The following is a 12,519-nucleotide window of genomic DNA, read 5'->3' on the forward strand; positions in this document are numbered from 1 at the left end:
TTATCTGAGGAGAAGCTGTATTACATGAAATAAATTTGAAAATCATGTTCTATCTTCCTCTGGATTAGGAAGTGTGCATAAAATGGATCTGCTCTTTTTGCAAAGATGGGTGTGAAAGGTAGACACGGAAGGTTTGACCTGTTTGGAGCCGCAGTTCTGGGAAATGCCATCTTCCCAGGACTGGGGAGACAGGGAGCCCCCCTCTTACCAGTGGCGAGACTTCCAGCCAGTCCTTGGGCTCCGGCCTCTTCGTCTGTAGCCTCACAGGGTTTTTGTGAAAATTAATTCAGTGAAAATATGTATCTAACTGCCAGGCCCGTGGAAGTGCTGTGTGTGTTTGCTATTATTATCTGTGATCTCTATATGTGGATATTTTGCTGGTTAAACATAGTTGTATTAAGATGTCGGTTGTAGAAGACACCTTGATCCTCAAAAAATTAGAAAAAACCCTACCCTATGACCCAGCAGTAGCACTGCTAGGAATTTCCCCAAGGGATACAGGAGTACTGATGCACAGGGGCACTTGTACCCCAATGTTCATAGCAGCACTCTCAACAATAGCCAAATTATGGAAAGAGCCTAAATGTCCACCAAGTGACGAATGGATAAAGAAATTGTGGTTTATATACACAATGGAGTACTACGTGGCAATGAGAAAGAATGAAATATGGCCTTTTGTAGCAACGTGGATGGAACTGGAGAGTGTGATGCTAAGCGAAATAAGCCATACAGAGAAGGACAGATTCCATATGTTTTCACTCCTATGCGGATCCTGAGAAACTTAACAGAAGACCATGGGGGAGGGGAAGGAAAAAAATGGTTAGAGAAGGAGGGAGCCAAAACATAAGAGACTCCTAAAAACTGAGAAGGAACTGAGGGTTGAGGGGGGTGGGAGGGAGGGGTGGGTGGGTGATGGGTATCGAGGAGGGCACCTGCTGGGATGAGCACCGGGTGTTGTATGGAAACCAAATTGACAATAAATTTCATAAAAAGAAAAGAAACCTTGAGGATAAGACAATGAAGTAAACATCTCTTCCTTGCCGGCTGGCCCACTACGGTCTGAAGAGGGTGTTGGAGAGACCATGCAGGAAGCCAGGGCTCCCCCCTCCTGGTTGCTTCTTTCTCGTTCAGCGCCTGTGGTGTGCAACGTAGGCCACCCAGAGGCGCTCACGCTCCAGCAAAGTTAGCTCCCCAGTCCTGGCCCCCGGTTTCCCGCCTGCTGGTGTCAGCCCCCCCTCCCCCCCCCCCCCGGCGCCCTGTGACTTGTCTGTCCTCTCTCGTGGGCGTAGGCGGTGGCCCCAGGCCCTCCAGTGAGGTCTCAATCCTAATTTGTCCTCTCTTGGGTGCTCTCCCTCAGCTCCAGGACATTCTCTAGAATTCTCTTCCACCCTTTCTTCGGAGTTGATGCCCTGCGGTGGGCCGATCATTCTTTATATTAAATTTTCCCCATTCAAATTACTGGTGGTTTCTGTTTTGGACCGGACCCTGATATATGGCATTCTTGAAAGAACCCGGAACGCTAAACGCTCATTAAGTAAAATTTCAAACTCGGAAGTCTTTTGAAAACCAACGTATTCTGACAAATCTTAGGTCAACGTAAAAACCACGTTGCTGTGGACAGTTGGGAGCTTCCACGGGATCAACGCAAGAGGAGGTTTCTGTACAAATACTGGTCCTGAACATGCATCAGCTATAGCAGGTCTGTGGGCACCAACCGTGGACTGGGGATTGGATGATTGTTATCTATGAAGTGCTCAGGAAGGAGATCTGAACTGTAAGCTGTCCTTGGCGCGAGGAGACACGAACCCCTCTTGTGCCCTGATGCAATATAACCTTGCGGGTCCTGGACCCAGACGGTGCCGGGGACGGGCCCTCGTGACCTCCAGCAACGTGCTGGAAGCATTTTCTCAAACGTAGGCGCCCAACCCACATCGCCCACACCAGCACTCTCCCAGGGTCAACACAAGGTATAGTTTCGGGTGACCCTTGGTTTGCGCTCGCTAATGTCCCGAAAAGGTGGCCCGCGTCACCAAGCTGACTTCAGGTGCAATATACACAGAGTAACTAAAAATTAGCAAGTAGCCAGACTTTCTCTATTTCTGTCCTTGAAGAAATCACAGTTGTCTCCAGCCTGTAACTTCCTCAGTTTATTTTTTATTCTAAGAATGCCAATTCTTGGAAGTGAGCTCTTCCGATTCCTGTGAATATACTCTTTGTTTTTTCCACAGGGCAAGAGAAATTAATTGATTTGATAGGCTTCAAAAAATGACCCCACGTGTACAGAACAATTAGTATGAAATAAAGATCTTCTTTCTCAGTGGGAAGAAAAAAAAAACACAAACCACATGGCTAAAGTCTTTCAACATTTCATGTTTTAATTTTTCTAACAGTACATTCTTTAAAAGAAGTTAACAACTTCAATTCCAAATATAAGGATTAAACAATGCAAATGGAAAGCTGTCATTTTTCGGTGGAGCTATTGCCTAATTACCCTGGAAAAAAGTATCCTTATGATTGAACCGATGCAAAAATCCCTTAGAAAAGCTTCATTTGTTGCCTGTGAAGAGTCTTCTTAAGGTCACTTTTACTTCTAGACCATCCCCTTGTTTCGAGTGAGAAGAGTTTCGCTTGGTAATGGCTTGTGGTTCCACAGTGTTTTGTGTACGAAAAGCGTAGACTAAGAGATACTACTGAAGTCGCTCACATTTGTAGATTGTGCCCCCAAAGGAAGTCCCGACACCGTGACATTTCCCCTCAATTTTCAGCAAGACACAGGAAAAGAAAACCCAAGTCCCAGTTTAGCCTTTACTTCGACTGCCACGTTCAGTGGGAGCCCGGAGCTCCCGTGGGCCCGATGTGCTCGTTAAAATGACCTGCAGGTTCGGAGAGGCGGCCCCGCCGGGGGGCGGGGGCCGCAGACAGAGGCATCTGGTGGCCGCGGGGGCTCCCGCGGGCGAGCAGGGGAGCCGAGTGCCCGGCGGGCCTTCTCAGAAGCAGGGGAGGAAGCAGCAATCCCGGACGGCGACAGAGGCAAGCCCGCGAAACAGCGCTCGCCGTCCGCCGCCCAGGCTCGTGTGCAAGGCTGGTGCTCACTGCTGGGACAGCAGCGCACTCCTGTTTGCTTTCATCTTCTCCAGACGCTTCACTAAGTGGCCGTTGCTCACCTCAAGCTCTTCGGTTTTGTCCAACGCGCAGCGCAGCTGCAAACAAAGAGGAAAGGCCGCTCTGAGGAACCCGCTTCCCCCAAACGTAAAAGGGTCGCCCAGATTCCATCCTACTGGGAGACGCGGTCGTAGCCCGGACCCACTGAGGTCCTAGAGGTACGTACGTACGCATCTGTGCGTGGACGTATTTTTCTGAACGATTCCTTAAGTAACACAAAGGACAAGACTCTGGCCTCGTGAGTCACTAGGCAACAGTCATCCTCTGGAACAACTTGGCCCCAGACTCCTATGACACGGTCCTGGGGGTCCTGAGGGTCTCACAAAAGGTAAGGGAGGCAGAGAAAGAAGAGCGGGGCCCAGGCCGGCTGCGGGAGTCGGTCCCCACGGCCTGGGCAGCAAGGCTTCTGCAACCAGAAAGGAACGCCTGAGGCCAAGGCGGTCTGTCCTGGAGCCAGGGCCGCAGAGCCTGGGAGTCAGACGGAAGCCCCAACAGCAGGGAGCCACGCGGACCAGCAGGCAGGTGCAGGTGCCCTAAGGTGGGGGCGGGGCAGCGGGTACAGCAGCCACGCGGTCGTGCAGACACGCGTTGTGGGAGCAGGGTGTGCAGCCCGACTTCTGATCCAAAACCTCCAGGGAGGGGGGCTGGGGTCCCGAGGTCAGCCCCCTCCGCGTCCCCTCTCACCGGCAAGGGCAGAGGCAGAGGCAAGCCCTCCCGGCAAGAAACTTCCCCAAGTCTGGCCTGGAGTGTTCCTACAAATGCCGATCAAGCGTAGATTCACAAGACACCCAACGCACGAAGGACAAGCCATCGGACCAGCGGAAGCAAGAAACCACAGGGTCAGGCCCTCAAAGACACGAACCCATCCTCAGACGTGGAAAACAGAACACCTGTGTGTGACACCTTTGTTTTTAATGTGTATTTTTGAGAGAGAAGAGAGAGAGAGAGAGAGAGCGAGCGCGCATGAGCGGAGGAGGGGCAGAGAGAGAGAGAGAGGGACAGAGGATCCAAAGCAGGCTCTGCGCTGAAAGCAGTGAGCCTGACGCGGGGCTCGAACTCATGAACCGTGAGATCATGACCCGAGCTGAAGTCAGATGCTCATTTGACTGAACCTCCCCCCCCACCCTGTGTATGACATCTTTAAAGAAATAAGGATACAGTTAACAAAGCAGCAGGACCACATGTGACCACACAACAGGAAAGCATCAGGAATGAATACACTTTAAGACCAGAAAAGGTGAACGGGAAGATTCGTCACCAGCGCAGCCAGGAAGTGGGAAGGACAAGGTCAGGTGGCTAAGAAATGCGCGGGCTGCAGGGACCGTCCACCAGCCGGCCTCGGCCTCGGGTTGGAACCCCCGCGGGGGAGCGGACACACCAGGGAAGAGGAATACTTAAGGAGGTCATGGTTGCAAACTTTCCGTACTTGACTTAGAAAAAAGACTTCCTGGGGGCACCTGGGTGGCTCAGTCGGTTGAGTGACTTCCGCTCAGGTCATGATCTCACGGTTTGTGGGGGTTCGAGCCCCACATGGGGCTCTGTGCCGAACACCTGCTCGGAGCCTGGAGCCTGCTTCAGATTCTGTGTCTCCTTCTCTCTCTGCCCCTCCCCACTGTGCTCTGTCTCACTCTCTCAAAAGGAAATAAATGTAAAAGAAAAAAAAAAGAAAAAAGAAAATAGACTTCATGGATGCAAGAGACACCACACGCTCTTGAGCCAGCAGAACAAACAGCAAGAAGCCTGCACACAGCACACAGGGGTGAAGTTGTAGAAAGTCAAAGACACAAAGAACTCGAGAGAAGCTCGTCTGTAGGCGGCTGGGCAGAAGGACAGACAGACTCTCAGCGGCAGCCTTGAGAAGGCGGCCGTGATTTGGCCCCAGGCTCCCCGTGACGTAGGCAGATGTCCCCTCCCCTCCCCCCCTGCCCCGTGCCGCCAGCTGGACAATCGTCCCGCTCTCCCGGGAAACAGCCTAGAAAATTTACCTCTCTTTGGAGTTTCCGCTTTTCAGCCTTAAGTTCATCTTCTATCTTTTCGGCGTTTTCGGCTGCCGATTTATAACGTGATACTTGACTCTCTAACCTTATTACCTAAAAGGAAGGGAAACACCGTATGTATAAATTCATAGGCCTGTTTTCTTTCTCCAGTTGCTTTATCACATGTGAGACCAAGGGGGTGTGGCTTAGGGAATGGAGGGGGGGACAGACGATGCAAACGTATGATCTAGCATGTTGGGCTATCGTGTAGGTTCCAGCCAAGCAAGCTGTTCGGAGCACCCCCCTGCTGACACCTGCTAGGGCCTCATTCCCTCTCTGACCCCTGGTCCAGAAGGGTGGCTCCCACAGTGCTGCTGTCCCCTTCCCTGCGTGGGGCCATCCTGCTGGAGAAGGCAGGTCGATGCAGAACGACACTTAGGCAAAGGACCTCAGCTCTGGTCCAGTGTCTCCTGGGGTGGCATGGTGTGGAGGTGGCAGGGGAGAAGGAAAGCCCAGGAAATAGCAGGGGGGAGGAGTCGGAGGCTTGGGGATGGCAGTCCCCAGCCAGGTCTGCGGCGAGAGACAGAAGCAGCCACGGCCCAGCGGAGACCCTCGGTCCACGGAGGCCACAGCATGCTTCCTAAACTCCTTCCGTGGGATGCCATTCTCACTTCTCTGTCCTCAAACATTCCCCAGAGTTCGAGCCACGCAGACCCATAACTGAGGGGGAGAGAGTACCATTTTTAACTCTCCCTTTGGTTAGGACGCAGTTTGCCCCAAATTTGCCCAGCATGCTGCAGGCAATGAATACCCCAAATCTAGGAACCAGAGAGAGCCACCTGGTTGGGAGAGAAAGACGGAAAAATCCAGGCAAGAGGAATGTCGCTGCGTGAAGTGTTTTAATATTAAATTATCTTTAAAGAACAAACTTTAAAAACTTCCCAGCCACTTTAGTGATTTTCTACAACCAAGCATTGTTTATAAAGGGTTAGTATCTGTTACAACAGCCCGAATCCTAACAGTGATCTTCCCTTCCCTACTCTCTCTCTGCAGGAAATACACAGAGGACCTTTTTTGGTTCTAGAAATCTGTCTGCGCCTCTCGGTGCTCAGCCTTTCCGAGCGAGTTCTAGCAAGTACAACCTGCTTAATCATCACTGTCACTCTGCCCAATATTGCTTAAAAGTGTGCACGTACATTTTGTTCTAATGCTGTTATCTCTTGCTCAGACTTTGCAAGTTTAAATTTGAGGTCGCTGATCTGTCTGTTGGCATCCCCTAAAGGGTGAGAGAGAAGGAACACGCGTTAAGCTCTTCGGGCTTTTCAAAGTGTTGAAACAACAGTTACTGGGAACCAAGCCCTTCCTTAGGAACCGGCATGCAAATCTGTTAAGTCCTGGCCTGTGGCCCCACACCTGGTGGGGCTGAGACAGGAGAAGGCACGGGTTCTCCAGGAGCCCAGGAAGGCAAGTGCCAGGCAGGAGAGCACCTTGCGGGCACAGAGGACAAAGAAATGGTAGGGGTGGGGCACACGGGGGGCGGGGGAGACTGGGAGTCATTTTATCTCCTTTAAGCATCTTTCTGGTTTACGTGTATAGAAAAACGCCTTTGAACTTTTCCATACAACAGGCTGATCAAAAGGCAGTTATATCGGGGCGCCTGGGTGGCTCAGTCGGTTAAGCGGCTGACTTCGGCTCAGGTCATGGTCTCGGGGTTCGTGGGTTCAAGCTGTGCTGACAGCTCAGAGCCCGGAGCCTGCTTCGGATTCTGTGTCTCCCTCTCTCTCTCTGCCCCTCCCCTGTTCACGCTCCGTCTCTGTCTCTTGAAAATAAATAAACATTAAAAAAAAAAAAGGCAGTTGCATCCAGCGTAGGAAATATGGTTTCTCACGGGGCGCCACCTGGTGCTATCTTGGCGCACCTGTTCTATTCTTCAGGCTCAGACAGAAACATCCTTGCTCCACCCACCTGCCCATCCTTGTTCAATCCCACACAGAAACTTCTTTGCACTCTTGTGCTCAAGGGTTTGGGGGCAGCCAAGGGGAACACCAGGCTTTTTTTGCGAGGATGGTTTTTCTCTTCCAGCACAAATATGATAAAAATAGGACACGTAAAGCATTCACTTCTACACAAGGGTTGACATTTACTTTGTAGGTCCATTACATGCATGTCTGTCCCGTTTTCTAAGACGTCATCTCCAGGACGCAGATTGTCTAACTTGCCATTCTTCTGTCTCTCTTCCAGCTGCCCTTTGAGTTTCTTAATCTGAAAACACCCACCGATAAAATAGGTGAATTTCTCTATTCTCAAGGAGACTGAAAAGCTGAGCTTAGAGCCTATCAGGAAGGAAGCAGAGTGTAAAGAAACAATACCCCATAAATACAATCAGATGTTGCTCTGGAGTTATTCCGTGGGTCTGCAAGGTGCCAAAGAATAGGGGTTACGTGACAAGGTACCAGAAAAATGTAGTAAGAGGTTATAATCTACCAGCCACCTGTAGTAGGGAGTCTCTCCTCTCTAATAACCAAACCAAATAAATGAAAAACTTTGGCCGGTTAGTGCTTTTCTCAGAAAGTGATGGCATAATGGGTGAAAATGGAATTAGATTTACAGTATCAGACATACGTTATTTTGTAACTTGGGGTGAAAGGTTATTTCTAAGTTTGAAATTCCTCTTGAGTTCAGGAGGAGATGGTACATAAAACACTTGAAGTGTTTATCTAAGGGTTAGGAAGTCGGTGTGCCGGGTCGCCTTTTCTTTATTCACTAAGAAGCCAGGAAGGACCTTCTGGATCCCCCCAGGCACAGAAATACTGTCATCGTGTCGCCAGCAGAACCGTGTGGTCGCGCACAGAGCCCGGTCAAGGTGCAGGGGTGCCACCTTCAAGGAGCTGGCCCCTGCAGAGCTCTCCTCTCCCCGGGGAGAGCCAGGTAGAGCCGGAAATGCAGTCAGCAGCCGGGACTGCAGAAAGTTACGGTGTCTAGGGGAGTCTCCCAGCCCTTGTGCTGTTAACCTCCATCCCCCGGGAACCTGGGGGACCCCGCTGCCCCGAGCGACCAGCACCACCAAGTCAGACCCCCCGCCCCATACTGACCGTTGGCGCTCTCTGCTCTGAGAAAATAAGTACGGAATCGCGATGGATACACGTTCTTAAAAGATCAAAGGAACCTCAATGCTGCCACCACATTGAGCGCTTTCCCCGATTTTGAGGGAACTCTTCAAGAGAATTGTCACAAGCAAGGCAAAAATACCTTTGATTGCGCTCATGAAGGAAAACGGAACTGAGTTTCCTTAGAAAGGGACTGTGGCAGGGTTTAAGAACTATGCTGTATGTCCCATACAAATGGGACAGCTGGTTAGTGTTTCTGGGGGTGGAAGAGAGCCACGAAGGTAAACCCCAATTAAAACAACTTTGATCGGCTGGAACGAGAGAACATCTGCCGGAAAGGGGTGGTGATCACCCAGAGATCCCAAAACCGACTTCTCTGAGCCGGCGGAAGTGAGAGAAGTGGTGTCTGGGGTGACTCAGTAGAGCTCTTGCCCCGTTGCCTCAATGGCTAATCTAGGCTCTTCACATAAATATTTATTTTAAGTAGCAATTTGCATGGAGCATCCCAAATTCAGTTCTGTGGCCTTGAGTCTTTGGGGACATCCTCTCTACACCTCGCATGACCTAGGATGCCCTACTTGGATAAAAATAGCAAGAACACAGGTTGGCTTGGTCATCTGCAGACATGACACGCTAGGGTTTCCCCGACGAAGGGAGACGTTCGGGTGCCCCCCCCCCGCCCCCGCAGAGCTCATAAAGTAATAAAAAGATTGTTACCTGTTCCAATAAGCATTCCCGTTCATCAACAAGCTTTTTCAACCTAATATCTAAAGAAACCAAAAAGACACAGGTTGAGGTGGATCCCGGAGCGCACCTTTCAGCAGATCGCTACACCGAAGAATGAGCATTGAGGTTAGTGAAACGAATGATGAAGGTATTATGCACGTACCACAGCGAATGAGGCCACAGACAGGACTGGGGAGGACGTCAGCCGAGGGAGGTTGAGTGGGGTCAACCTCCTACAACATGCTTATGTCATCATGGGTAGCATCCGGCTGCATGCAAACGGGCTAATCTTCTACTTGGGGTTAACATGCAAGAGCAACCACACTGCAACACAAGATCTCACAGGCTTCATGGTTTAACATCATTAGCAAGGTACAAACGCACTGGGCATCGTGGTTCATGTCAGTGGCATTTTCACTGTCCTTGACTTTCCGAGTTTATATCCCAGGAGAATTTCTTGCTCTCTTTTCTCTCACAGGCCCACCAGTGTCAGAGCTCTGACTACACGTCCACGAACCTTACGTCTGCTAACCCGCTCGTCAAGAGCGGATACGGTCTCGAGACAGATGCGGTAACGCTCCAGGTCCCCGTCACCCTCCCCCACCCCAGACAGAAGCATCTCAAGATCCATCCCCAACCATTTCTTTGAAGGGGCGTTGAGGAATACGATCTGGAATACAGAGGAGGAGACCAAGGGCTGGGTTTGGGCAAAACCCTACGCCACTTTAAAGGACAAATCAGGATGGTGCGATGGTGACAGTGATGCTAACGGGTCCTGCACGGTCACTGTGTCCCCGCTCGGCTCGAGCAGGTGTGCCTTCACCCGCAAAGCCCCACGGGTGTGCCTCAATACTCCATCCCTCTTCTACAGGCGAGCACCCGCGGCCCAGAACAGCTAACAACTGTCCTCAGGGCCACACCCCTCACCGCGGCCTCCTCTGTTGTTCCAGATCTAAACCGGGACCTCGGTGTCGGAGCCCGACTCCCAGCCCCAGACTCTTACTCCCGAGGGGACACTGCTCTCACACTGCGCAGCTCTGACTCACCACGTGAAAAAGAAATAATCTGTATAAAATGCAATTTGCATCTAAAAAAAAAATCACCTATCTCACGTGGTTCCCCAAGTTACACGCTTTCTCTAAGTTGTTTTTCCAAACACCCCAAGTTGTTATTTTCAATTACAAAAGAACTGAAACCAGAAATGTCAACCATAAATTTATGATCTTCTGGATTCCATTTTAACGTGCATAATCAAATTGCTTCTGATATCTTATGCTTTCTCTTCCGCAAGCCCACCCAACGCTGAAATGAAATATAAACTCAGCTGTTTGTTCAATATTACTTTTCATCTTATGCCTACAAAAACCGTAGGCATCGTAAGAGGCACTGAATATACTTGAAAATGATCTTAAAGCTCACCTACGTATTGTGCGCTTTTATTACGATATTTCTTTCTATTAGAAGACTCCAAATATCCTGGGTAGCAAGTACAAAACCAAGGTTAAGATGTAACAATAGCACCAGCCAACAAAAGATAAGGGTAACGTGACCTTCACTCTTATGGCGAGAATATGGAAACAGAGAAGTAAACTTTCAAGGAAGAAAAGTTTGGAAGCAGAATCGGAGAGGAAGTTTAAAAACTAAATTGTTCGAAGAGAACGGAAGAGAGAAAGGAGCAAATTAATTTGGTATGAAGAAGACGAAACAGCTTTTTGCAGTTCTACAGTTTTTTTTGCAGGTTTAAAAACCAAGCCTGGTTTGTTGACTGCACGGTGGGGCATCGTCGGTATGCTTACCGGAATCCTTAACCAGAGTACCGCACACCCACCTTTACCCTGTATTTACCAAGTGTCACCGCTCATCGTTGGCCCATAATACTCAGTTACAAATAGACATAAACCATTCATTTCAAGACCACAATTGCAGCTTTTAGAAACCAGGCATCAAAGAAAACGAAGTCACGGTGTTTCAACTTCAGACTTTTCTCTTAAACGGAGAAGTCAAAATGAGTTGGCTATTAAAAGGTCTCCATTTTTTTAAAAAGCCGGGTTTTTCTGTATTAAACTCCAATAAGCTTTCCGGTACACAAGTTAAGAGACCCGTGAAATGAGAAACACTCAGAGTGACAAGGTCTCGGGACAGGGGGCGGCCAGTTGCAGACCACTCCGGAAGTCTCTGAACCCCTGTTCTCCTTGGTCATTCTTCTGGCCTGCACATCATCACCCCATCTGTCCAGGTACAGCCTTGTCAACCACCGGCAGCCACCACTGTCCCCGAGCCCTCTTCCTCTGTGCTGCTTTGCCTGGATCTGGCCCACGACTCAAGAGAGCGGGTTCCGATTCCATTTTCAGAGAGCAACCGAAGACGGGTGGCAGGGGGGATAATGATACACGACCGGGAGCATGATTTCCCTTGTGGGGATTAATTTCAGCCGTTGTGGGCCTCAGGCCTCCTCTCCCCACAGCAGAGGACAAGCCACCTCCCCTCTGCATTTGCAAAGAGAGTGAGCAGGAGGCTGAGGTCTCTCAAGAATCCACTCCTGCCTCGCACTGACTTAGTTGGGACTATAACCCACGTGGACAGTTTTCATCGTCCCCGGGGCCAGCCTCCCCCTGGCCCCTCCAAGAGAGCCTCTCCTTCCGGCAAAAGGAAGAACAGGGACAGGTCTTTCCCCATTTACAGGCCCGAGACGTCTGTACAGATGGGAACTGTATACATCAGCCACCACCGAGGTCATTCACGTCTTGAAAAAAATGTAAGCCTTGCTGTAAAAGGCACAGTGGATAGAATGAAAAGGAAAGAGTGAGTGAAAGCCTTGTTCCTAAAAGACACAGCTTTCACTATATACAATCATCACACTGAATAAGCATACAGTCTAACATAACACAGGCACAAACACCCCTTCCTCTCCTTCCGGAGCCTGGACATTTGGAACGAATCTCACTGAGGTGTTCCTTGTTTCGATGGCGTGCTGTACAAGGTGGTCTCCTAGGAGAGGAGTCTATCTGTGTGAACTCCCGGAACCAACACTCCAGGGTCCTCGTGACCGTGGAAACGTAAACGTTCGGGTTTTCTGTTCACCAAAACTCAGGGCAATACATCTCATTCCTAAAAACCCTTGAAAAAAAATTTATTGATTCTCAGCCTCTATCGTAATAGCCCATAATTCAAAATTCTGTTACCTTTCCCTGTTTTCTGTGTATACTCATAATTACACTTAATTATGCTTTTGAAGGAAGAGTTCCATTTTACATACAGTGGTATGTTCTGGTTTGGGGCTGGTAAATATTCTCGTTTTTTGATTTAAGGTATCAGTGATCAGTGCTTTCCTCTGTTCTGCATCATACTGAAATCTCAGGGGCCTGGGTTGCTCTGGGGATGGGGCTGACGGGTAGACTTTCCATTCTTTTCTGAGTCAATCTTTTGACTCGGGATCTTTCCAAACTGCCTCATATGCCTCTGTGCATTCCTGACCTGAATATACCTACGGTAACGATTTCTTGGTAATTTTAAGGGCCTTCCTGCGGACATCAATCGCTGTGCCACAA

General features: G+C 49.8%; 1 protein-coding gene across 2 annotated transcripts in view; it reads right to left on the reverse strand.

The window, feature by feature from the left end:
- Nucleotides 1-2,350: 2,350 nt before the first annotated feature.
- The window catches only part of LRRFIP1 (LRR binding FLII interacting protein 1), an 83,686-nt gene continuing 73,517 nt past the window's right edge, over nt 2,351-12,519 (reverse strand). For both annotated transcript variants that reach the window (XM_047082692.1, XM_047082694.1), the window contains 5 exons: nt 8,963-9,012; nt 7,283-7,400; nt 6,335-6,414; nt 5,148-5,252; nt 2,351-3,200 (listed from right to left, as the gene is read on the reverse strand). In XM_047082692.1, coding sequence (XP_046938648.1) covers nt 3,090-3,200; nt 5,148-5,252; nt 6,335-6,414; nt 7,283-7,400; nt 8,963-9,012 — 464 coding nt within the window. In that variant the 3' untranslated portion in view covers nt 2,351-3,089. The remainder of the gene's footprint in view (nt 3,201-5,147; nt 5,253-6,334; nt 6,415-7,282; nt 7,401-8,962; nt 9,013-12,519) is intronic.

The sequence above is a fragment of the Lynx rufus genome, unplaced genomic scaffold, assembly GCF_022079265.1.
Source record: "Lynx rufus isolate CCGP_SWC_20201006 ecotype Redwood Valley unplaced genomic scaffold, mLynRuf1.p SCAF_2, whole genome shotgun sequence".
NCBI classification, from domain to species: domain Eukaryota; kingdom Metazoa; phylum Chordata; class Mammalia; order Carnivora; family Felidae; genus Lynx; species Lynx rufus.